This window comes from Mandrillus leucophaeus, unplaced genomic scaffold (assembly GCF_000951045.1).
Source record: "Mandrillus leucophaeus isolate KB7577 unplaced genomic scaffold, Mleu.le_1.0 Scaffold149, whole genome shotgun sequence".
NCBI lineage: Eukaryota > Metazoa > Chordata > Mammalia > Primates > Cercopithecidae > Mandrillus > Mandrillus leucophaeus.
Window position 1 is genome coordinate 3,231,126 of NW_012101465.1, and position 27,199 is coordinate 3,258,324.

The 27,199-nt window shown below is 38.9% G+C and overlaps 1 protein-coding gene and 1 long non-coding RNA gene across 7 annotated transcripts in view; one reads left to right on the top strand and one right to left on the bottom strand.

Annotated features, from left to right (window-relative positions):
* THRB (thyroid hormone receptor, beta) overlaps window positions 1–27,199 on the bottom strand; it is a 366,193-nt gene that overhangs the window by 44,247 nt on the left and 294,747 nt on the right. The window contains exon 1 of one of the 6 annotated variants that reach the window (XM_011974796.1): window positions 5,047–5,479. The exons of the other annotated variants lie outside the window; for them this stretch is intronic. Within the exon in view, the coding sequence (XP_011830186.1) occupies window positions 5,047–5,374 (328 nt within the window). The 5' untranslated portion in view covers window positions 5,375–5,479. Of the gene's footprint in view, window positions 1–5,046; window positions 5,480–27,199 lie in introns of those variants that run through there. 6 annotated transcript variants of the gene reach the window in all.
* Window positions 1–27,199, top strand: part of LOC105535638 — a 40,625-nt gene that overhangs the window by 10,113 nt on the left and 3,313 nt on the right. The window contains exons 2-3 of the long non-coding RNA XR_001005473.1: window positions 13,754–13,876; window positions 17,958–18,020. This is a non-coding gene — a long non-coding RNA (uncharacterized LOC105535638). The remainder of the gene's footprint in view (window positions 1–13,753; window positions 13,877–17,957; window positions 18,021–27,199) is intronic.

The following is a 27,199-nucleotide window of genomic DNA, read 5'->3' on the forward strand; positions in this document are numbered from 1 at the left end:
TATATAATAAACTAGTTTTCAAAGGTGATTTACACAAATGATTCAGAGCTATTGTATAAAACAAAGGATATCTGCTTTTGAAGGCAGGGCTGGTTGGGAGGGGGGGTGATAAGAGCATGTGTTGCTGGGTAATAGAAGAGGCTGGTGGGCTGCGAACTGAGTTGGTGACATAAAGTGATGCAGGCTGACAGTAGCAAGGTGGCCCACCAGGGTGTGGCTGGCAGTGGGTGGCAGCTGGAGGAAAGCATACTGATTCAGGGATGGAGACTGGGGTGACAGAGAGAGGAACCCCTGGGGAGACTGGCCAAAGTTTCTGGAACAGAGGGTGTGGGTAAAAGCACAAAGCCATAATCAAAATTGAACTCTTCAGGGCAGGGAAGAGTTGGTGAAATCTGTGGTAATAGAAAAGGGCCCAAAACCTTGAGAAGGAGCCCTGTGGTGGTGCAGAGTATGGGGAAGAACTGCCCCTGAGTGGCTGGAAGCAGAAGGCTTTAAGCAAGAGAGGGTGAACCTGGAGGGAAGAAAGGCAGGAAAACATGGCGGGAGGTATCTGCAGATAAGGAAAGCAGGTGTGTGCGGTGACTGCTTGAAAGCACATTCTAGGAGTCTCCCAGAGAGCTGAGGAAATTCTTTACAACAGCTGGTACCAAGGGAGCGGATGAGAGGGAAGTACCAAGGACAGCGCACGGGAAACTCAGTATTCCCAAGGCTCTGGAAACAGGAAGAATACAGATAACCAAGTGGGCACTGGTGAAGCCAAGGACCCATAAGATGATGGGATCATAAAAGCTGGACCAGAGTGGGTGGCAGGGCGGGAAGCAGCTTGATTTCAGACTGAAAGCTGAGAAAAAAGTGTGCTTGACTATGAAGAAGTATTCATGGAGGCATGTTAGGTGGTGGATATGAACTCCATATGCAGAAGGCCAGCAGGGCCACCATTCCTCTGCAAGCCTGCCAGGCGTCTGACTCCATTTGCGCATAATTCTTTGGACTCCTACTGTTAGCTTTAATTGTGAGTAGGGGCAATGCATGCTCTGGATGAGGTGAGGGCATTCAGTGAAATCTCTGAAGGACATGTCTTTGACAAGAGAGTTAATTCTCAGGAAAGAAAAGGAAAGAAAAGAATCAGCTCATGCTTTTGTCTGCACTTGGACTTGGTTTGGAAATGATTATTGCTCCTTACTTTGCTTTCATTTCTGGGTGCCAAGAGGCACTTTCATTTAACCTTTTGTACAGTGAATGTGTTCTGTATTTTTAAAAGTCGTGGTAATGTTTTCTGGAGTGGTATTTTCTCTGAACAGTAAATGGGTGGCAGTACCTAATTTAACATCCTAACTTTCCATCACATCCTTAAATTACATACACATTGTTGAAAAATCGATGATTGCATTAACCACTTAACTATTACATTTAAAAGAGATTATTTATTTAGTACTCAACAGCTCACTGGGTGGACTGATCACATCTGTGTTTAAAATAAAAAATTCAAGTAGAGGGGAAGAGTAAGGATGAGAGAGAGAGGGAGAGAAAGAGAAGATAGAGGAGGAAAGAGATGGAGGGAAAGTAGGAGAGAGGGACAGAGGGAGAGGAAGAAGGAGAGGAAAGGAAAGCTTGAGAAAGAAACATTCCCCAATTTGCCACTTAATTTTTATTTCAAATGCCTATGTAATTGTTCACCTGGAGTCAACAGAGCTACAGAACACACACACACATACAAAAAGACAGAATTCTGTGTCCAAGTCAGAGGGGCAATGAAACCAGATTCAGAAAGCACAGTCCTGTGTGGAGTTTCTGCTTCGGTTATTAATTTTTCTTTCTGCACAACTAAAAATGTGGCTGTAGAGCAACAACATATACGATCAGAACCAAAACTGAATAGGACAACCCTCCCCCACCCCCACCCCCAGCCCCATCTCCTTGGTCCTGGCCTAAAAACAGGAAATTCTTATTCTCTTGGACATGATAACAAACTCAGGCAACTTTTCGAACATGCAGTAAGACGGCATGTAGAAGGTCAAGCAAAGAATCCCGTGGAGGAGAGTTGCCCAGGGAAAACTCCTAGGAGGGATTCTGTTTCAACAGACCCAACCGGCCCACACTAAATTGAGAGGTTGACCTGCAAAGCTGCCTTCAGAGCAACCAGATGAAGATGCAGGCTGTTCGGGAACTTCAGAATGTAATTAGAATTTGTGATGGAAACAGCCAGCACTTCTACCCACAAAAGGATTTTTTTTAAAAAAAAAAAAAAAAGAAAGAAAAGAAGGAGAAAAAAAGTCAACTTTTTACTTTGCTGAAACCTCATCCAAAGAGGAGAAAGCACAACAAACAACCTAGTTGCCAATTCTCCTCCATCTGATTCTAGACTTATTCCCTCCTTCCCCTGAATTTGTGGGGGCCACAAGTGTGCAGCCAGCACTGGCCCTGTGAGGACTTAGCATACCTTTGCACAGCTATGTCACTAGAATTACAGTAAATATCATATCTTCTGAGTGAATGATAGGGTTCTTGAAAATTACAAATTTGTTTTTTATAATCCATATGAAAAATAAGACACACATTACATTCTGCATTTCAGCCCTCCTCAATGTGAAAATTACACTGGTTTTCCCCTCCTCAATTCTTGAAGCTTTATTTTAAATGTGATTCAATGAACTGACATCTGACTCTTCCTTAGTTCATGTTCTTAATGCTTCCAGAACTTGATAACTTATTCTTTCGGCTATGAATGCAAAAAACCTTTGTAGAAAAACAATCCAAAGAAAACTTAAAGTTATTCTAAAGTCCACCAATTAAGATAACCATTCTTAACATTGGGTAGGGTAGCCTTCCTTTATTTCACCAGTTTGTACCTATAATTTTTTTATAAGATTGTAATTTTTCTATAAGATTCTCTGTATACTAGAAAATAAAGGCTAGGAAATAAGCCATCCTTAAAAAAAAATAAAGAAAAAGTTAAGACAGCTGCATTATTGGAGTTTATAAAGCTGTAATGACAGAAGTGAACACAGATGAAGCAATTATGAATTTTTATCTATTGTGAATAGATAAAAATCCAATTGGAAAATGAGGCCTACCCCACTGAACACCTGTTTATAGTCTTAATTTTGCCTTAATGAGACACTACTGATGTCCTTCAACACAACAAAAATCAATAGTGGATCAATATGGATAAACATGTTGGGTACAACCTTTTGTCCTAAGAGACAGTTAACAGCTGGGTTTAGTTTTACTGGGATTTACTTGAAGACTTGTAAAAGTAAATAATGGTGCATTTAAGAATATTTGCCTGCTTTGAGTGACTTTGGCAGGTGGCGGTGGCCTTTCAATGACATATGGCTTTGAAATTACATCAATATATGCATACAATGTGTCTTTTCCTCTAGTTCATGCATCAAATTAATTAGTAAAGAATCCCTGGTTTAACATTTTATAAGCAAATATTCCCCAGTGTTGGTTGAAGAAAATACAGTGAAAAGAGAAAAGAACCTCAAAAGTTCTGCAGGAATTTTTAAGAATAGCAGAATGACCACATAGATTGACAGGCACCAATATTTTCTTATAACACTACAAAAGGCATATCCAAGTATGTTTAATGAGGCAATGTTAATTTCTTCTTTTCAAAGTTAAATTACTTACACTATTAAGTGAAATAGCACATGTTCAATCTATCTCAAGTGTTTCCATTAGGGGACTTACCCTGTGTGTCTCTTGTAAGAAATGAGATTCTGACGACCTTCAAAAGGATGCAAAACTCCATGTTTATAAATAAAAATCAAGATAAGCAACTCTAAATATATTTTATGCTGTAATCTCCTTAATATTTCATACTTGGAAGTTATAGAATAACACTATATGTAGTAAAAATTACAGATTCTAGTTTTTGTTTTTATAAAATTTTGTTCATTTGTTTTCATAACAGACTACTTTCAATTATAGAGTCACACTAAGAAAAGCAAATGATAAATTTTATAGAAACCACAACTAAATAAACCACATTATGTTTTAAGATTAATTTAACAGAGAAATTTACCTTTGAGGATCAAAGGGCATCATGTTTTTGTAAATTACAGAAACTTGTAAATTTGGTTCTCTATGCAATATCCTATAGATTATATACAGAAAACATGAGATTCTGGCGTATCTGCACTAGAATTTACACTATTTTGAAAAGCATTCCTATCTGGCAGTTGCTACTAAATGTCCTGAGTTCTACCTGTTTGCCTCCCTTATTTTATTTTTCAGTATCTTATTTTTCAGTAATACAAGACACCTATTGACAGAAATTTAAACAGCATTATAAAGCCACGGTGTCTATTAAGATATATGGATATTTTACTGGTTTTAATATTGGCTATTTTGAAGGGTGTTTCACTTCCTTTCATAAAGAGAATTCACTTGATATGATTGCAGACATGTTCAACTTTAGGGACAAAATAGCAAGGTAAAGTTTCTCAGTTTTTGTTTGAGTTTTACATTCTTACAGTTTGACATGGTTACAAATAGACTCTTTACTCTTTACATGGATAAGTAAATACATTAAAATGAACATTTACAGATCCTAGCAAATCAACATTATTATAGCACTGTCAAAGAAATCACTAACATATTTTACTAGTTAACGAAAATAAACTTTCAAAATGAAGTGCCAAGAAAAAGTCAAATGAGTTTTTAATCTGAACCTGAACTGGGGAGAATTATCCCACTTCAGACACCACAACACCTACCCACCAACTGGAAACCTTTCGCATATTTTCTTTCGCCAAGAAGCCAACAATAGTCACTTTGGGCAATATATACACACACATAGCAAAATACAGCCTAGAAAGCCAACTCACACCAGCTTTCACAGATGAAGAAAAAAAGTGCTTGGAAATCTTGATGTTCACAGAGTCCTTCAATCACCTAGCAACCCCTCTTACTGCCGTTTTTAATTTCAAATAGCGTTCACATTCAAAGATTTGACGAAGCTGATGTAAACTGTAACTTTAAAACGAAACGAAAACAAACAGTGAAACTTTGAACACATTTAAGCAAAATGGTCCCTACCTTTTTTTTGAGAATACGATGGCGACTGCACTTGAGAAAAAGTAGGCTTTTCTTCAGTGAAATATTCAGGTTGGCTGTATTGATTCAGGGCCATGTCCAAGTCAGAGTCCTTGCTTTTAAACATGTTTCCAGGGTAACTACAGGTATAAGGCTGATTCACTGCCCAGGCCTGTTCCATATATATGTTGTTACTGGGCACAGCCTGAGCATCGCAACCACTGTAACCCGGACTATCTTCAAAATACGCGTAATAATCAGTGGACTGCATGTAGCAATTGCTGCCGGCAGCTGGGTGCACTTCATATATTTCTTGCATACAGTAGTTCATTTTGTTTCCCTGGTTCAGTTTCTACTTTACATATACACACACTCTACGCATGCATTCTCCAGCCCCATACACCCTGAGAGCTGGGCATATACGCAGAGAAGCATACATACATACACATGAAACGCGAAGGGAAGATGAATAAACACCACCACCAACACAGCAACCCAGCCTGCTTTACTTTGTAATAGCACCTGATGTGCTAAAATCCTATTTAGACCGAGGTGTCTTTTGAGCTCTTCTGCCATCCAAACATATTGGAAAGCAGATTTATGACTATCAAAGGTCTTAAGCTGTGCATGCAGCTAGTTAATTCCTGGGGAAGATGGCAGGCAGGTAGGAATGACCTCCACCCAGATAGGGAAGTGGCAGCGAGAATGTTTCTCTGAAGCTGCTAAGATTCATTTTATATGCTGTTTTTAACCCCTTTCAACGTGATTATAAAACGATTACTCATTGTTATGTCATTTTGCTGGACAGCTTAAGCATGAAACATTATAAAGACATCTTAGAGAATATCCTTGGATACAAAGAAAATCCTAAAATCAATAATCTAGTTTATTAGCAGGAACCAGAGAAAATCCAGTAGTAATGAGCCTGATGACTGACTGACTCCAAAACATTAATCTAGCTGTGCAAATGTTACTGGTTGAATCTGTTGTTGAATGTTACTGACTGGCTTTTAATACTAGGATCCAACCATCTTCCCATGACACATAGGTCCCACTGGTTTTTAAAACATGCCAAAGAAGTACACAGTTGAAAATGCTGCTGATGTCTGCGAGTGAGTTTTATTCTGTTCCTTGCACATGATTATTTTCTACCTCATAAGCACTAATCTACACGAGACCTAAAGCTTACGTTAACTGTTCAATTCTGTATTTTATGTTTTCTTTATAAAGGCATGAGAGAGAGTGTATGCCAATGCCCCTATATGAGGAATACCCCTATTATATAGCAGCTTTCCTTTTCTGTTGGTGCTTAATAGTACTCTGATGAGTAGTGCGTGGAAAACTGTAAACACTTATCACTTTATTCCCATTCAAAACTGCTTTTGAGATTATTTTCAAGATTTAATGTGATTTAAGTGGTATTCATGTAGTTACTTAAAGATAGTGATCAAAAAGGGAACAGCATTTTCTGTAAGAATCATCATATCTTTTAACTAAGAAGTTAACAAATACCAAATTAGATTGTAAATGCTTGCTAAGATGATTACTAATGGTATTTTCTCCCTGTGGATGGTGACCAGTGTGTGCATGTCACGTATATGCATAGTTGTAGATCATGACATCAGGAAGGGCAGATGCTGCTCTTCTACACTGGCGAGTCCTTCTGTTTCTTAGGCAGCCTGTTTTCAGGGCTGGGCCTCAGGTGGTGACGTTTACCTTTGGCTTCCTGCTGGTCCATGAGCATGTGACCGTGTTGGTATTTCTCTCTAAAGGACCATCGACAAAGTAATATTGTAATTTTCAACAGTGAGACCTTTGCTTTGGACATGTAGCTCCAGTCATCAATTGCAACATGGAATTCTGGGGCAGGGACATATGGCAGAAGTAAGGAGGGTATTACAGTCATTCAACAAATTATGGGGTGTCTGTTAAGTACAAAGCAAGGAGTTGGTGGCTACAGAGATGGCTGTTCAGAAAAAAATCACTGTCTCTGCCAAAAGGTAGCTTAATTACATATACAGTCAAGTGGACCATCATTGTGCTGTCTTTAAGTGCTGACTTTTCATAAATGTAGTAAAGGAGCCATGGACTCAACGGAAAAAGGTGAGGAATTATCGAATGAGCAAAAGATGCGACAAAATTAGAAAAGAGACCCAGGAAGATCTATGTGGAGGATAGTAATAAGACTCCTTTAAAAACTACAACTGATATAAAACAAGCAAAAACATGTTCTTCAGTTGGTATATATTTGAACCTGTAAAATGAATCACAGTATCCTAGAAAGCATGAAAAGTTACCATAAGGAATAAAGAAGACAGCTAACGTTTTAATAGTGTTTTTACTTTCTTATTACTCTTAAAACAAATAAAAGATTTATTCAGTGTTATTAAGAACACATACACAATATTACAATTAACATTTTCTCCCTACTGGAAATGTCAAAACATTTCACTGGAAGCAATAACTATTTTCTGAAAACCCCAGGAAAAAGAATCCAGGCCTTATGGTTTTTTTTGTCTGATCTCATTTATTTATCTCAAATTTCCCAAGCCTAATATGAAAATTAACCTTTCAATAAAGCAGTTTTCTTTTTTGGCAAATGCACATGTTTCAAAGTCTCTTTTTCTGGTTAAGAGCTGCATGTTGAATCCATTCGATTTTGCAGTTTTGCCCAGTGCATTTCCTGGCTCCCTCTCTTTTTCATTAAAGGCAGAAATCCAAGCAATTTCTTGCTTCTCATCAGTAACAATATCAACTAAAATCAGAGACTCAACTTTTATTCCAAAGGAACACTTAAAAATAATTTTCAGAAATCTCTAAATATGCTTGAAAAATTGGACAGTTATTCTCCCCTGAAACTGGATATAAACACTGCAATGAAAAAGGAAAGAATAGCTGCTGAAACACTTTCTCTCACTTTTTACTAAACATCTGAAAGGTCAACAGCATTTTTATTGAATTAAAAAAATCCTGAATCCCCTCAGAAATCTTTACATTAAAAAAATTTTCAAAACATATTTAAGAGAGCTCACTTCCTCCCTAATGTTTACTGTTTGGAGAAAACAGAACAAAACATTCTGAAACACACTCCACACCAAATGGGAATACTCTTTACTTGTAATGAATGCACCAAACTCTCATTACTAGTAGTTGAAAATGGAGCTCAACACTCACATTGAATTTGAAATATGGCCCCTCACATCCTGACAGAAGCAATCACATCTGTCACCTGTGATCAGTCTTGCATGCTTCTTTGTAAAGTCAATAAAGCAATCTAAACATATTATGTGTCACAAATGGGGTAAGCTTCAGTAAGGTTGTTGTCTTATTTTCTTGATTGCTTGCTCTAATTATTTAAAGAGCAGCTTAAGAGTTATTTCACTTATTATGCATCCAACTGCCTTAAATAAACTCAGGAGGACCTTAATAATTCTGATTAGAAGTGTTTCTCTCTATATATGCCTAGGTGTGACTCATAGAAAGTCTGCTTTAATAATTATGGGATGAAACTTTAGCATCAAGATTGTTAAAAGAAGTTCTGAGGTTATTTGTATAAGTAGCAACATTTGAGAGCCACTTGTTCCACTAGGTGTCTGACCCCAGTCCCTTCACCAAGGAGCAGGGAATCCTGTGGACTAGCTCCTTTTTCTTCATTTGCAGCTTCACTACATATTTCCCTTAGTTCTTAGCAATTTACCCTCCACACTTCAACCAGGCTTCACCCGCCTTTGAGTTACCCAGTCAAGCAGAGGAGGCAGCACAAAAGGAGGCATGCCAGGAAAGAACGAAATCCAAGGAGAAGTGTAATAAACTCAGGATGGGGCACAGGAGTAATCTGCCTAGGGTGCCAGGGATGGCTTCACAGAAGAGGTGACCAGTGAGCTGGAAGAGTATGTAGGACATCATCAGTGGAGGCCTAAGATACCAAATGGCTGAGCAGAAATGTCTTAGGAAGGGTGTGCTATCAACTAACTGTACTTGCAAAAAGGCACATAAAGAAAGATAACTGATATGCTTTAAAGCAACTGGTCAGAGCCTTTTAACTTCTACTCTAATGACTGTTCTTACTTTCTGTTTTAGTAATTGAACCTCTAAATTTTAGTTGGACTCATGGCCCCTGAGAAAAAATCTGTTTCCCATTTGTCAATATGTGTCTGTGTGACTAACTTCTGACCAATAAGACATAATAGAAGTGTTGCAAGGCAATTTCCAGGAAACTTAAAAGACACAGTAAAAGACAACTGGTGCATTCCATTTGCCTCTCGTTTGTTTCGACTTTCTGCTCCCTGCAATGACTGGCGTCCCAGCCACCATGTTGGTCCATGAGAGTGAGGGCTATACTCTAGGGATTGTGGAAGAATGATATGGAAAATTCTAGGTTGCTGAAATACACAGAATTGCCATACTAGCTCTGGACTGCCAACTTATGGACTTCTTTTTTTCTCAAGAGACAGAAATAAACTTATTTAGGTCACAGTTTTCTTTTTTGTAAAACAGAGATAACAGTACTCACTTCATTGGTTATTGTGAAGATTAAGTGAGTTTATATAAGTAATGCACTTGGAATGATGACTGGCCTAGTAAGTGACAATTGCACATACATAATAATTATATACATATATTTTATATATACCCTATATATTTCTTAGGTCTTGTCTTGGGCTACTTCTCTACACTCTAGGTCAAAGGTCAGCAATCTTCAGCCTGTGGGCCAAACATGACCCACCACTTGTTTTGTAAATAAAGTTTACTGGAATACAGCTTGTATTTGTTACATATTTTCTGTGGCTGCTTTTGTGCTATCATGGCAGAGGTGAGTAGTTGCAAGAGAGACCTTATAGCCTGCTCAAAATATTTACCACCTGGTATTTTGGAGAAAAAGTTTGCCAAGCCCTGCTCTAGGCGATCTCATCCTGTCTCATAGTTTTAAATACTAATTATGTGCAACATCCATGTGGATATCTCCATCCCAGATGTCTCCTCTGAAACCAGGATCCTATATCCAACCATCAACTTGACATCTCCATTTGCCCAACCAACGGGCATCTCCAACTTAATTTCTAAAATATGTTCCTCTCACAGTAGTCCCATCTTGGCACCACCATCCACCTGGGAGCTTAAGCAAATAACCTTCAAGCCAACTCTTTTCTTCCCTTCACTACCTAAATCCAATCCATTAGTAAGTTCATTGGTTCTTCCTCCAAAATATATGTTTAATCCAACTACTTCCTTCTCTCCGTTGCCATCATCGCAGTCCAAACCATCATCATCTCCTAACTGGACTCCTTTCTGGCTTCCTCATTAGCTTTGGGCCACTTTAATATTTTCTTGACAGAGCCACCAAAGAGTGATGTTTTACAGGCTGCAAATCAGATAATGTTTCTTCCTTGTTTAAAACCTTCAGTGGCTTTGTACTGTATTTAGAACAAAATCCAAACCTCTACCAAAAGGTGGTCCTTCCCCACTTCTCATCAATCCTCCTGCTTCCTTGACATAAACCAAAACAGCATCCTCACTGTTCCTTGAGCATGCCAAGTTTTTGCCTGCCTCAATTCAAGGACGCTGCACATGTTCTTCCCTCTGTCTGATACATTCCTCCCTTCAGCTCTTCACAGGACAGAGCCCTTTTCATTCATTTGGATGGAGCCTAAATGACACTTTGTGTGTCAGGAACCTCTTGATTCCATCGGAGACCTGAAAGCCCTGACACTCTTCACATACATAACAATACTTGCTCGCTCAGAAAAAAGATGGAGGACTCTCTGTGCACCAAAATCCATGTGCATTAAAAAAAAAAAAGATAAAATGTTACATATTGCAATAAGTGGATTATCTTAGGCTTGAAAGTTCCTGGGAGATATCTGTCTGTCTAAAATTGATCCAGTTTGTTCTTTTATATCTTCGTTACAAGAGAACAGAGATAGAGCTGTTTATTAAAGCCACCTCAGTTGAGGTTATGGAATTACAGATAACGATCATCAGTGCCAATCACCTCTGCCCCAGAAAAGATTATGAAAAGGATTGAGACATTTCCTGCCCCTGGAAGTAACTACTCAAATTCAGGAAAGTTCCCTTTAAAAATGTAAAGAAGCATGAGTCTCGATCTTACCACTGAAGTGCTGAAAGCACATCTACTACATTTTGGCAGAAACTAAAGAGGTGCATAAAAACTTTTCGACCATGTTTTCTTGGATTGTTGAGGTCTGGATCTTTGGACTCATTGCTTTTGAAAAGGACATCAAATTAGTTCAACTCCAGAGATGGGAGCAGGGCAAGCTCCTGGAAGTTCCGGACCACTCAACTTGAAAGCAACCCTCCCTCTAAACCCTAACACATATGGAACATTTATGGAGGCTGAGACCTGTTTTAGGTTGTCTTAGGATCCTAGGATATTACAGCAGGAACTTCTGAGCTATGCATTCCACATGTATTTTATCTGATTATGAGAAAACGGAATCCCAAAGAGATAAAGTGACTTGTCACATCGTAGGTGGTAGCTTTTGGGGCCATGACCCACTCCTGCGTTGACTGTATCATTTCTCGTGTTGTAGGTGGGACCTTTATTTTCCCAACTGGGCCTAGTGTTGTAGGGTTAAACAGGTGCTGTGGAGGAAAGGGAGTAAAGGAGCTTGTCTCAGGCCTGGGGATTGACTCTCCCTTCTCAGGATTTCTGCCAAATTATATAAAGCCTTGAGTCACTAGATCATGCAACACTCGAATCATTTTAGAAACTTTGACTTCCTCAATCCTGGGAGTGTTAATTAGCATGACTCCTCCTCCCCTACCAGTACTGTAATGGTGTAATTCTTGTTAAATGAACACCATGGCTACTGGGTTAGTATTCAGATGGTGTTCCCTAAGTGGTCCCATAATACAGTCCCAAGAGATGATCTAAAGAGAAAACAATAAAAAGAGATTTTATGATCAAATGAGTTTGGGAAATGACAAATGATATGCTCCTCTCTTGGAGATTCACACACACACAACTTTGAATGACTTTGTGTAACAGCATTTCCTAAACATTCCTGATCATAGAACCCTGTGTGTATCGTGTAACATTTGTTACAAGTGTTCCATGAAACATACTTTGAAAAACCTAGTCATCTGCTCTGTTGGATATATATGCTGGAAGTTAAGGCACAGATACATAACAGTGTATTTCTCAGATTACACACCAAGAACAGAGAGAAGAAATCTGCTGAAGGGGAGTGTCCTTTTTCGGGTCTTAACCAAGGAGGAAAGCTGCCGGCCAGGAGGTGGGCTGGACACATGGAAATGCAAATCCCCAGGTGGGCACAGGGCAAGCCCAGGGCCTCTTGGGCTCTTGAATTAAGTCTGCTTTGGTAAGAATAGAAACTCAAAGCTCTTCTCTTTTAAAATATATTGTACACTGAATTTGTTTCTAATTTTTTCCTTTGGCATTTCATAAAAGCTTTTGATAGTTCTAGCCTGTTGCGGCTCTACAAAAGAGCACCAAGGGGAGACTTTTGTTCACCATAATCTATCACCAAGCGGAATATGCTTTTACAAACATGTGCTTGAAAAAGTAACAGTGTTTTACTATAAAGGGAATGGATTCTGATCTGGTGCAGTGGGAAAAAAATGGCCCTGATTAGAACATTGAAGCAGGAACAAGACACTCTTAGGACCAAGCTGACGGAAGCAGGCCCAATAATTGAACTGAGAGATTTCCAAAGGGCAAGAGACTCTCATCAAGGCAGTCCTGGTGGCTTCCTCAACCTGGACACCCTCTTTGTGGGTCTAAATTTTGGAGCTGCATGTTTTATTTCACAAAGGTGGAATAATTGCCTCAGCACATTTGTGCAAAAGATACCACAAACTTAGTGACAGCAGCCTTTTACTGGATGAAATATGTCCATTTCTAGGATGAGCAAGTTAAAGAGAACAGTCGTTTGTGGTTCCACAAAGATTAAGAGTCCAAAATCCTTAGGTCAGTGATTCTCAAATGGTGGTTTCTGAACAAGCAGCATTAGCATATCCTGGAACTTCTTAGAAATGCAAATTCTATAGCCTACCCCAGACCAACTGGATCAGAAACTCTGAGGGGTGGGGACAGCAAGCCCTTCAGGGGATTCTGACACTAGCTGAAGTTTGAGAACCACTGTCTTAGTAAAGGCTGAAGTTGCTCTAGTTGGTCTGTGCCAACTTTTCCAGCATCACTGGCTGTTACCTTAAGCCCTGGATTCTCAAAACCTCTTTCTGTCTTCTTCTGTTTCTGTTTTCTCCTGGTCCTGGCAGGTGTATTGGCTTTGTCCTTGATCTAAAACGTTTTAGGCCTAATTAGGCTAGGAAGAATGGCGTGCTCCATGTGGCCAATGCAGCTCAATTTTCCTGGCCTCCACTTTGAGTTTTGGTGATCATGCACTACCAGTACCATAATACTTAACAAACTGTATCATTGTCACTCCAGACTCTCAACAGGAGCAGTGATATCTGACATTTTTGGGTCTTTGGACATAATACTATCACAACAGCACAAGCCCTCTGCTTCCACCTCACTCCACAGCCAAACCTATTGATGGTATACCAGAAACCTCCATGTCATATAGCCTTTTCCCACATGTCTCCTCTATCTCTGGACAGTTCTTTTCAGTCATCTTCAAGGGATGATCTCCTCGTCTGTCTTTTACAATTGGCCATGCCTTTGGTTCTATTCTCAGCTCTCTTCTAACCATACATATTCTTCCAGGTGAAGTCATCAATGTCTACAGCTTCATCTATTGCCCCTGTGTGCAGATGGTGCTTACTCTCCCTTGTGCCTTCCAGACGTGCATTCCAGCCACCTACCAAACCCCTTTCCTTGGATGCCAAGGTACCTCACATACCGATTCTAAACTCAGTGTGTCAGATTCTGTGTCAGGTGTTTATATGCATCATCTTATTTAAACATCACAATAGTCCTACAGCAGCTATGGCTGACCACATTTTTTTTTTTTTAATTTTTATTTTACTTCAATTTCCGGGATACATGTGCAGAATGTGCAGGTTTCTTACATAGGTATACATGTGCCATGGTGGTTTGCTGCTCCTATCAACGTGTCATCTAGGTTTTAAGTCAGGTATGCATTAGGTATTTGTCCTAATGTAGTCACATTTTTTTTTTTTAATAGATGAAAAAAATTTATCTGTCTGAAGTGGCACAATAGGTAATTTGAAGAGTGAGGATTCAAATCCAGATCTGTTCAAGTAGAAATTACATACTTGGACTTTTCATTACAGCTTATTTATTTCTTTGTAGCTTTGCCACAGCCTCTAGTCACAAAGGGCCAACTATTCTATGCTGTTACTGTTTTAATTAAACTAATCATTTCATTTTTAAGAGAAAACTTGGCTAACCCAAGAGGTTTCTATGCCTCTGATCTTACTCTGATCTTTCCATTCATCCTCCACATTGCAGCTAGGGGAATTGATTTTAAAGGAGAATCTGAAGCATGTCACCTATTGCCCCTCCCACAACCCCAATCCTAGCTTGCAATAATCTTTAGTTTTTAAGATAAAGCTTAAAGACTTAGAAGTCTTTTGTAATGTAGCTCCTGACTACTTTCTACTCTTATCTCTTGCCACTTTCTCATATGACCTGAATGCTGGCCATTTGCAGTTTTGTTGAAAAGCATTTCTCTGGCGTGGTCACACACTGTTTCCTATATACAATTCCTAGATACAATTCCTAGATACAATTCCTATATACAATTCCTATATACACTGTGCTAACTACTTTCCTATAGATTATATCATTTAAGCCTCACAACAATCCTGTTTGTAGATATGACCGTTCCTGTTTTAGAGATAAGGAAACTGAGACTCGGAGAGGTTCTACAACTTGCCCGCAGTCATACAACTGATAAGTGGGCTGATATTCTCAATGCATGCAAATACCATATTTATGTCCAAAATGGTATGTCTCTGTTTTGCTGCCCTTATGCCATTTAGCAGCTTACACTGGAGTCTGGGAAACTGTAGGGCTATAGTGACTGACATGCAGTGATTTTTCGTTGTTTGTCATCTGTCCTCTTTGATGGGTCCAGAAACTTAATCATGTCAGACATGATTTACACATGTCAGAAAATTACTAAACAATCTTTGCTGGATGTTAAGTCCATGCAATCCTCTTTTTCATATTGAGAAATAATATATAGTTTGATTTTAGCCTAAATTCAAGATTTGTTTCATTTAAGTTTTCAAGTAATGGGTTGTGGGTCCAAAATTCCCAGACACGTTTGTACTATTCCAACGCCTTTCTTGCATAGTATTTCCAGTGGATGAAACAGTGCTGATTAAAGACTGGAGTCCTAGCATAATGTCTTTCACATAAGAACTCTGGGATAAAGCTCAAGGGTTTTATTCTGACTGATATTTCCTAAGACCAAAGGCAAATCATAAAGTCTCCTTGTGCTTTGAGGGAATGAGATACCACTCAAAAGAGCTCAGGATCCAAACCAAAAGAAAAATGCACATATACAAAAGTGAACAGAATAGTATTCTTAAGGCTGGAGATTGAAAGAAAAATGAAAAATTTGAAATATACTTCAGACCACTGTTATCATCATTGAAGTCTTCTATTTTCTAAGCCAACAGTGGAATGTCTGCTCTTTTTATAAATGAACATTTGATTCAAAAGCAAACCTTAATGAATCTAATATAGTCTGATGTGGCTTGAACATCATGGTGTAGAAAAAAATGCAAAAATATTTCAGTTTTGGTGTACCTTTAATTAGACAATTGGCTATATAATAATGATGAGGTCTATTGCATGGTGTCTTTATAAACAATAAGATCGGTTGGGAAGGTATTTCCATTCATTTTGTACAGTAGAAAACTGAGGGGTGCTTTTCTTACTGTACATAACTACTAAGGGAAAAGGTTAGTATTGAAATTTAGGCCCTCGAGTTACTATTCTAGAAATCACTTTTCCCACTTCCACGCTATGCTTTTCTAAGTGGAAAATTATTTTATTGTTTTGAAATTTCTGGGTGACTAATAATGTGTTTCGACACAAATTCTAAGATCACTTCAATGATTTATCTGTTTTTCCAAAGATGTACTTAATTTAATGTCACATTGTATATTTATTATAGTCAATATGTTTCCCTGTATCTCTAGGAAAAAAACGCTCTTCAATATTTTATGTGTTTTATAAATATCATTTATGTTTTACTTGAATATCACATAGCAGCTCATTTAGTGTATTTTTAAATTTAATCACCTAGAGAAAGTAGATATGTTTCCCCTTTATGTGTTAAGATAATTATTTCATTGTAATTCACAATGATCGACTTGATGTGAAAAGTTGACTAGTTGTTTAAGTGGAATAATTTTGACATTTAACAGCTACAGTATACTTTCTTTATCCCAGAATAACATGTCAGAGATTAATTTTAAAACAAATTTCCCTAATAATAGGAATAATGAATGAACAATTGAATCATCTGCATTTACTTTGCTTTTTCACCCTTAAGAACAACTAGTGCAAAATTTAGACTATGCCACAACTGATGTAGTTTCAAAAGATTTATTCCTTGTCAATAAAGGCTCCAGTCCTACAGTATACTTGAAAATGTTATAAAAAAAGGTAACAAGTTCAAACTACTGATACATGCTGCCTTGGGGTGAATCTCAAAAATAGTATACTAAGAGAAAGATGCCAGTCATATAAGACCACATACTACAGCATTCCACTTTTGTTAAGTTTCAGAAAAGGCAAATCTAAAGGGACTGAAAGAAAGTCATTGCCAGAGGCTGGGCACAGGAATGGGGAGTAACTGTCAATGAGTCAAAGTTTCTTTTGGGATGATGGAAATGTTCTAAAATAAGATCATGATGATGGTTGCACGCCTCTGTAAATATACTAACAATCATCGAACTATACACTTAAAACAGGGGAATTTGATGGTATGTAAATTATATCTCAGTGAAGCTTTATAAAACTAGACGCAGGGCTACAAATAGCTTGAGTTAACTAAGACTGATTCTCAAAATAAAATAAAGTTTACATCATTTATGTATCAATACCATGTATGTTATTCTCCCAGATCGAATGGAGATACACCATAGGAGGAAGACGTGGCCCTGACTCTGAAATTTGCAACCAAACTAAAAATACATATCAGCAAGCAGAAAACAGTATCCCATACACTGAATACTTCAAGCGTTAAGTGAACATGGAGTAAAATGGAATTATTATTTTTGAAACAACGTAAGTTACATTCTTCATTATTCTTTCCTAAGACAAATGCTAGCCAGCCAATAGAATTTTCATCATCGCTTGGTTGTCAACAGAGTTACTGCTCATTGCAAGCCTAGACTCGAAATTCTGCCAACATTTTCTGTTTGAAATCCTATGAAAAAAAGGGGTGTGCATATAATTTTTTATTCTCAGCGTATAGTAAGGTATTGGACACACAGAACACACTCAATTTAAAATATTGTCAGTACAAATCAAGATGAATTCACAATCTCCAGTGAATCAAACAGGCATGTTCAGAAGCCACAATTAAGTAAGGCAGAACACAGTGAGTACCTGGACAAAATTTTATCACAGCATTAAAAACAAAAACCCAAATTCATTCTGATGGTGCATGGGGATGCACAGAGGAAGTGATGTTTGAATTGGGCCTTGAAGGATGAGTAGAGTAAAAGGATTTGTAAAAGTTTTCAAAAATAGGATCTACTTCATGTTGGTACCCTTGAGATCCAAATCTAGAAATGGCAGATTGAAATTCTTCATTTTATTTCAAATGTCAAAATGTTCCAGAAAGATACAGAATAAATATCAAGGTTAACCTAAGATCTTAGTTGTTTTGTAATTTAATAGGATTGGATTGTGGAAAGAAAAGAATGTTTAGTTAAAATATGAGAAGAGAATAAAGTGGCCATATCTATTTTTTTATCTTCAGAAAAGTCTTCAGACCGTGGACAATGTACTCTTTGCCTGTATTACGGAGAAAGGCGTTCCCTAGGTAAGTATCATTCTGTCTTTCAAAACCTGAAAAATATCAGAGGGGGCAGAGAAACAACTTTTTCTTCTGACATTCACCTTTAAAGCATTGAATAGATGCTTATTAGAGAACTTTTAGAAAATATACTTTCTTCTAACTCAGTGAGATAATGAGCTCACCAGTAAAGATCTAGGCCTGCTCACACTAAGATATAAGTGGTTTGGAAGATTGAAAACTATTTCTGCATCATATAATTAACTCTAAAATTACATAGGAACAAACGCCATGCCATACAATTTTTTAATATCTCTGTCCAAAATGTATAATTTGATTCTAATCATGAGGAAAGGCTAGGTGTGGTGGCTCATGCCTATAACCCAGAGCAAAGGAGGCCAAAGTGGGTGAATTGCTTTAGGCCAGGAGTTTAGGGCTGCAGTGAGCTATGAGGTCACCACTGCACTCCAGCCTGGGCAACAGAGTGAGACCTTGTCTAAAAAAAATCATGAGGAAACATCAGTCAAACTTAAATTAAGGGACATTCCAAAATAATAATCAGCCTGTATTTCTTCTTTTTCTTTCTGGTTATCTTCCCTTCTTTCCTCTTTTCTACAATTTTGTTTTTTTTAAATTATACTTTAAGTTCTAGGGTACATGTGCACATCATGCAGGTTTGTTACATCTGTATACATGTGCCATGTTGGTGTGCTGCACCCATTAACTCGTCATTTACATTAGGTATATCTCCTAATGCTATCCCTACCCCAGCCACCCACCCCACAACAGGCCCCGATGTGTGATGTTCTCCTTCCTGTGTCCAAGTGATCTCATTGTTCAGTTCCCACCTATGAGTGAGAACATGTGGTGTTTGATTTTCTGTTCTTGTGACAGTTTGCTGAGAATGATGGTTTCCAGCTTCATCCATGTCCCTGAAAAGGACATGAACTCATCCTTTTTTATGGCTGCATAGTATTCCATGGTGTATATGTGCCACATTTTCTTAATCTAGTCTATCATTGATGGGCACTTGGGGTGGTTCCAAGTCTTTGCTATTGTGAATAGTGCCACAATAAACATACGTGTGCATGTGTCTTTATAGCAGCATGATTTACAATCCTTTGGGTATATCCCCAGTAATGGGATGGCTGGGTCAAATGCTATTTCCAATTCTAGATCCTTGAGGAATCACCACACTGTCTTCCACAATAATCAGCCTGTGTTTCTTCAAGAAATATTTCTTCAATGGCATGAATGACAAAGAAAAACTGTGAAATGGTTCCAGACTAACATGAACCTGGAGGACATTATGCTAAGTGAAACAGGCCAGGCACCGAAAGAAAAACACTGGATGATCTCACCTGTATGTGGAATGGACAAAGCTGAAATCGAAGCAGTGTACAGTAGAATGGTGATAACTAAGGTCTGCAGTGGGGAGGGTAGGTAGAATGGGTAGATGTTTGTCAAAGGGTACATGATTTCAGTTAGACAGGACGTCTAAGTTCTGAAGATCTATTGCATAGCATGGTGACTATATTTAATAACTCACTGTATACTTTGATATTGCTAAAATGTTCTCACCACAAAAAGCGAAAAGGTTATAGGTGATAGATATGTTAATTAGCTTGATTTAATCATTTAAAGATGTATAATGTGTCAAAACATAATTATGTACATGACAAATACATACAATTTTTATTTGTCCATTATACTCTAGTAAAGTTGGACAGGTGGTGGGAGGAAGAAGCAGACTAAAGAGATAAAAAGTAAATAAATAAAATGAATGATCCTGGCCTGGATCCCAGACCAGAAAATAAGATTGGTACAAAGGACAATTGGTGGTGGCCTCTCCCAGCCCTGTCTAGTGGAACGAAGCCTGTGAAAACCTCTTAGAGACAAGTCCTCTCTCCAGCCCTGGTCCTCACCTCAACTCCTCCTCCAAGGGAGTGGCAGGAAGGATAATTGGTAAAATGTAAAGAAAGTCTGAGGATTAGAAAATAGTATGCATCAATGTTAAACTTCCCAATTCTGATAATTGTGCTATGGCTTCCTAGGATAATTTCCTTAGTTTTAGAAGGTATTTAGAGTTTAAAGGGCATGATGTTTATAACTTACTCTCAAATGGTTTGCAAATGGCATAATAATATGTATATAAGCAAACACACACATACAGAGAATGAGAAAAGAAATATGGTAAAATGTTAACAATTGGTGAATCCAGGTGAAGGGTATGGGAATTTTTGCACTATGACAACTTTTTGGTAAACCTGAGATTAAAACAAAATATAAAAAGAAATTTATAGGTCTGCCTTAGGAGCTCTTCCAAGAAAACATACAATTTACTTAACCTTGAAGACTTAGTGGTCCTTTGCCACCAATTTTATTTTTCCACTTCAACTCTTAGAAACAGAATCCAACTCAGAAAGTAAGCAGATTTTCAATAAAACAAGTAATAACAAATAGCTTTTGATTCATTAAAAAAGGGAGTCAGATTGATTTGCATACTTTTATTTTTTAGTAGTGATCACCAGGCTTATATTCCTGATATCAAAGGTTCTTAAAAAATCATAGAATGGGCATTCATTTCTTTTTTTGGGAGAACAAATAAGACTCAAGCATAGAATGATCGCTTCAAAGGAAATTTAAGAATGAGCATGTCGTGTGTAACCAGGAAAAGATAGCATGAAAGAAATTCCCTATGTCTTGTCATAAATATTAAGTGGGATGAACCCATTGCAGATACCCGTTTCCCTGGAAACCCATTCAATTGAAATTGCTGCAAAAATTAACATGTATTATTTTTCCCTTAAAGGGCAGTAACTTCTTTTACTTACACAGTTTTGACCTTTAGTTTTATATCTTAGTCTTATTATAAGAAGTTGTTTCCAGAACTAGGCAAACAAAGAGTTGAATATGTATCTTTTCATTAGTCCTGAGGCTTAACCAAAATAGTATGGCCTTTATAGCTGTACTAGATGTCTGAGGCAACTACGGGTTGTTGGGGTACAATCTGCCAGTCATAGAATATTCCAATCTAGACTAATAAACCATCAACCCACACATGATATTCTTACTCAAATGCCAAGTGACTTTATCATATAGACAATTGAGTTAAACAGTCACATATGCAGCACAGCTCAGTATTTTAAGAGGCAGTGCAGTTTAATAAAGCCAAGTCCCTTGTATAAGCCCATACTGACAAATGTCATGGGGATAGAGGTTCACAATATACAATAATCCTATGTCAGGTCAGTGCCATGGAGAATAGCTCTGGACCATGGAGGATTTCTGACTCTAATCTTACTTGAAAAGCTCAGCTGGTTCTGAATTTCTGAGACCCTGGCAGTGTGGATAGAGGCTCATATTTGTTCCAGTTCAATCAAGAAGGCTGAACTGGTCAAGACCTGAAAGACCAATCTGTAAATACAGCTCAAATAACTGGAGAGAGAAACCAGCCCTGTGCCAGGTCATAAGCACAGGTGATATGGTTCCCCCATGTATGTGCCTCCTAGTCTGCAATGCCACTATCAGAGGCTACCTTTGGCATGAGATGGCAGCATCTCCGGGGGTACTCAAAACTCAAAGCCTCCCTGCCCTGGAGAGGTAAGGAGTTAAGTCAGTACTGGTCACCAACAGTACTTCAGGGGAATAAGTTTTTTTATGGAAAATGAGAATTTTTCAGAAACTGAAAAGGAAGAAGCCTAGACTTAGTAGAGAACTGAAAATGGGTTTGGATAGCCCGAAGACTCCTATGTGCCTGGGAAAAAGATGTCCTCAAGGGAAGTAAGGACACTGAAAGAGATGGTTTAAGGCAACTGATTTCCCAACTTACCCTGGGACTGATACTATGTTTTCATGATGATCATATCTTGTTTTAGGGGGCTGGTAATGATTTAATATATTTTTCCTTGCCTTCCCCACAAGCGGAAATACGATTATCATATTGGAGGACCACTTTAAAAACGGAGTACAGATTCATCTCTTTGATTTCTTTGTGGTCACAGTTAATCTCTGACTACGTTCTTTGTTGGAGAGAATTATTGATTTAGCCAAGGTTAAATAGCTGGTAAGTGTCAAAGCCAAGAACCAGTGGTCATCTGTCCTAAACATTCTCCTATGTGTTTACTAAGTGCTGGGCAACATCCCTAAGATACCATGCAGCAGGCCAGCTGTGTAAGGTGAGGCCTTTGGGGATGTCTTGATAGCCTATGACCATTACGCCATTCACACATTTGTCTAGATTTGGCTGGAAACTCTTTGTAGTTTAAACCTATGCTCAGGGTCAGCCCTTGACAAACAATGAGATAGGTGACGTTTGTCTTTAGAGCCTTGACAATGAAGTGAGTGCTGCTCACACCCTGACAAGCTGCACAGTGTTGTTACTTGGCAGTCCTGTTCCTTATTATTATTCTTTTCTTTCTCTCTTATCCCTTGCTATCCTTACCCTGTTCATGGCCTCCTTCTAGTTCCATTCTTTCCATTGTCTTTATTGGACCCTGGCAAAAGTAAAAGGAATCTTATCCAATTCACCCATGTGGAGAAGGTAATGACTTGATAAGATATTCAGCCAGTAAGTCTGCATTTTGAAAGACAACAATAGGAGGGCACTGATAGAATTATAAACATTCAGGGCAACTTGTAGAAGATGTCCTGGGGAAGGGAAAGACTTTGAATTCCAGTGATCACCTACGATGTCTTTGTAAGGCTGACCCTCCCAACAATACCTTTCCACCTTCTATGCTAGGTACATCAGCCATCCACTTGTATCTGATTTTGTCTGAAAACTACTTGTTGGAAGAGTCACGGGATTTGGCTATTGCATCTCTTCTGTCTGCGTCCACAATATTCCTGGCTTTAGAAACTTCAATCCTGTCAGTCACAATTTAGTGGTTATTCTTACATGGGCATGCTACATTCCTAATGTCCAACGTGGTTCTCATAGTCTTTCTGGCTCACTGTAAGAAAAATAACTCCCATGTAGTGAGCACCCACTGTGTCCCATGAGATCATCGAAGAGCTTGTTTCTTTCCACAGTTCTATGAGGCAGGGTCCACATTTGACAGATGAGAAAACTGAGGCTCAAACAAACTAAGCGACTTGCCCAAGTTTCCACGGCTGGTAAGTGGCAGCACCAGAATATGACCTCGGACTGTATAAGTAGATACATGCTGACCCCTACTGCTCCCATCATGGCAGGTCTGACCGCCCTGCAATCTTTACCTGACAGTAGAGCAGTATTTCCTCTACAGTTTCAAATTCTTTCCTTTAGGTCTGGAATGTTCTTACCCTTTAGAGTTACAGGGGATTATAACAGTAGAGAGCTCTGACCCTGGGGCCAGATTGCCTGAGTTAGAATTCCAGTTCAGCTACTGCATTTTCCCCTTGATTTCTTATTTAAAGTTTTAAATTTTAAAAGAGTCTGAAAAAAAAATACTTTAGTTGTTGCTATGGACTTCTTTTTTTTCAACTGTTTATGCCTCTACTAGAGCTGTGCACAGGATGTTTTGTTTTGCTTCCCTTCATTTATATAGTTCAATGTATTTCAAGGTCAGAAAGGGTGGCAAAAACTGGAGGAGGTGGGCACAAGGCTAAGAGGTGTGTTTATATTCTAAGAAGAGTTATCATTGTTTAGTCTCTCCTAAGTGCCAGGCACTATGTTGGGTGCTTTATACATATTATCTTTCATCTTTTTTTCTTTTCTTTTTTTTTTGGGACAGAGTCTTGCTCTGTTACCCAGGCTGGAGTGCAATGGCGCTATCTCAGCTCACTGCAACCTCTGCCTCCTGGGTTCAAGCGCTCCTCCTGCCTCAGTCTCCTGAGTAGCTGGGATTACAGGCACATGCCACCATGCCCAGCTAATTTTGTTTTGTATTTTTAATAGAGACAGGGTTTCATCATGTTGACCAGGCTGGTCTTGAACTCCTGACCTCCAGTGATCTACCTGCCTCGGCCTCCCAAAGTGTTGGGATTACAGGTGTGAGCCACCACATCTGGCCTTTTTTTTTATTTAAAAAAATTAAATCCTTCATTGAAATATCTTCCATCTTTACAACAGATCTGAAAGCTCGATATTATTCCCGTTTAAAACTAAATGGACTGAGGGTTACAGAGGTTAAAAAATTTTCCCTGAGCTGATGATTTAAAGAGCAAGAAATCAACTTACGCCTAACTGTGAAGCGTATGATCGTAACATTAAACAAATTATGCACATCATTATTCATTAATACATTCATTAATATTTATTAATACATTCTTGTAAAGCTTTTTGAATGCAGTTGCATATGGAGTTAATCCTTCTTATTCCACCCTTTTCTTTTTTAAGGTATCTACTGAAACAAGTTTGATGTATATCTGGGAACTTTTTTCTGTGCACATTTGTAAACACACAATTATATAGACTTTTAATGCTATAAGTGGGATTACACTATTCTTAATGCATGCTTACTTTCATTAAGCATTCCTGAAATCATTTCTTTTAAAAAAGTCTGTTTTTAATTTTTCTAGTGAATGCTTTGGATATACCACAATTTATTGGAACATTCCCCAGTGGACAGACATATATATTGCTTCCAGTTTATCAGTAACAAAAACAAAGATGCAAAGAACACTTTTGAACAGACCTGTGCCCTGTGTGAGTATTTCCCTGGGACAGAGTATGATGAGAGGTATGGTTGGGTACATCTGCATCTTTCGGCATGACAGACACTGTTCAGTTGGCCTTGGAAAGCGTGGGGTGGTCTATCCCCTGCTCCATGCTGCATCTCTGAAAACTGAAGTTAGATGAACCAGGGCCTTGGATTTCTGATAGCTACTTCCCTTTGACATTGCTGTTTCCAGTTTTTTTGTTTTTAATTCCCTCCCATCTCGCAGGTAGCTTTTTTTCCCCTTGATCTTCTATTTCTGTCTGCCCCAGTATACTTATGGGGTACTCGTCCCTGCCTTTGAAGTATCAAATCACACAGCTATCTGACATATGCCAAAAGTGGAGAGACAGCCATTGTTCTCATGTTGATTGCTAAGGTTCCCAGAGTGCCCTTGAGGTAAATGAATCACTGGCACTCTCAGTTGGGACTGCAGATCCTGATGTATGATGAGTGGGGCAGAGTGGAGAGCAGAGATGGATGGAGCAGATGACAGTACTGGCGGAAGGGCGCAAGCTTTTCAATCCTCCACCTTCTAAAATACTTATTCACCTGGAGATGTCCTTGTATTTTACTTAAGGACAAAGATAGCAATCATCTGCTGAAAATGTGAATGTCTAACATGAAAGATTATAATGCACACAATGACTTGCATTTATGTCTCCAACTTTTAAGACACTTTGTTATTTTGGTAAATGAGAATGGTATATCATTTGAAATTGTCATCACTGATTTGATTCATTTTTTTTCTTTATGAAGAGCACGAGTTAATAGTTTTCCCCTTTGCTGACATAAGATATTGTTTAAAAAATTACTTTAACTTGTCTAAATCTTGAGGTCTGGTTTCATAAATTATGATACATCTATAAGCAAGAACAATCTATAGCTAATGAAAGTCAGGACTCAGAATATTTAATGACATGGGAAAATGTTCATGATATATTGTTAGGCATTAAAAGCTGGTTAAAATGGTATGCCTAGTCTGATCCCAGGTTTATAAAAAATACACATGCACAGAGAAAAGACTGAAATATAATAACAATGTACAGTGCCTACCCTTGGGAGATAGAACTCCAACTGATTTGAAACCATTTGCAATTTAAAAAATTTGTAGACTTTTTTTTTTCTACCATGAACATATAGGCTTTTATAATGGGAGGAAATAACTTGTTCTTAAAATTATTTTAACTCATTTCCTCTTGCCTTCCTGGGTATTCCAGAATCAGTTTGGAAAATGTTAAGCACAGAGACATTTCCGCGAGATCACTGATGACTGCTCTCCTTTATTCTGAGTCCACCAGGGAGGTGGGTGAGTCCTGCCTTGTTTCTCCCCTTGGGTTTCACGGTTTCAGGAAGGTCCGTGATTGACATAAAAGTATAGAGGCCTGACTGCCTGGGTTCAGCAGGGCTGGTTAGGTCCAGCTCCAGGGATCCACGCATCTGTCTAGAACCCATCCTGTGGGAGGTGGGACCCTGTGGTTCCCAGTGAGAAGTACGGTAGGGCATGAGAGGGTAGAGGGGAGAAGCCTTGTAAGAATTCAGGGGAGGATCAAGGCCTCAGTCAAACAGCGTGGGGTTCTCAGAAGGGCTCAAGTCCCAGGGTGATATGTTATTAGGCAGTGACTAAGCAGACCTTCCAGTTGGCGACTGAGATAAGTCAGGCCCAAAGAAAGGCCCAACCAAGAATGGAGGGACTCAAGTGGCTCCCCACGTGCACTCAAGGAAGGGGAAAAAAAAAATGCACATTTCCTAAGTGCCCACCAGGTGGCAGACCCTTTCCTGTGCTACGAGTTTAAGAGTATTCTCAAGCACATCATGATACCCAGGTATTAAGAACCTGCACTGGGTTGGCAAGAAAATAGAAGGCTGGGCCCCTCTCTAGAGATTCAGTAATCTGGGTGGGGCCTGAGATTCTTATTTCTACAAAGCTCCAGGTTCTCCTAGTGCCACTGGTTGGTACTCCTACACTTTCAGTAGCACTGGATATATCATCTCAGACCGGGAAGGGAGGAGGAGGACAAGGAGTAGGATGTGGTCCTTATGGCTGAGCAATCAGTTCAAATTGTGATTAAAGTGCCAAGGAAGTGTGGCATGGAACGAGCGGGTGTGGGTGGGTGGGGTGAGTTGCAGAAGGGAATGGGTCACTTGCTCCTGGTTAAAATAGCCTCTGATACTCCAGCAGATTCAACTTGTGGGCTCTGCAACAGAATGTAAGGGCTTCAGAGCTCTCATTCTAATTAAATGTGGTACCAATTAATTCACTTAGGATGCCTATAGCAGACAGAAGCATAGGTATATGCAGGTTAAAATAAAAACAGTAAGGCTGGGCACAGTGGCTCAAGCCTGTAATCCCATCACTTTGGGAGGCTGAGGTGGGTGGATCAGCTGAGGTCAGGAGTTTGAGACCTGCCTGGCCAACATGGCGAAATCCTGTCTCTACTAAAAATACCAAAATTAGCTGGGCATGGTGGTACATGCTTGTAATCTCAGCTACTCAGGAGGCTGAGGCAGGAGAATTGCTTGAACCTGGGAGGTAGAGGTTGCAGTGAGACAAGATTGCGCCAC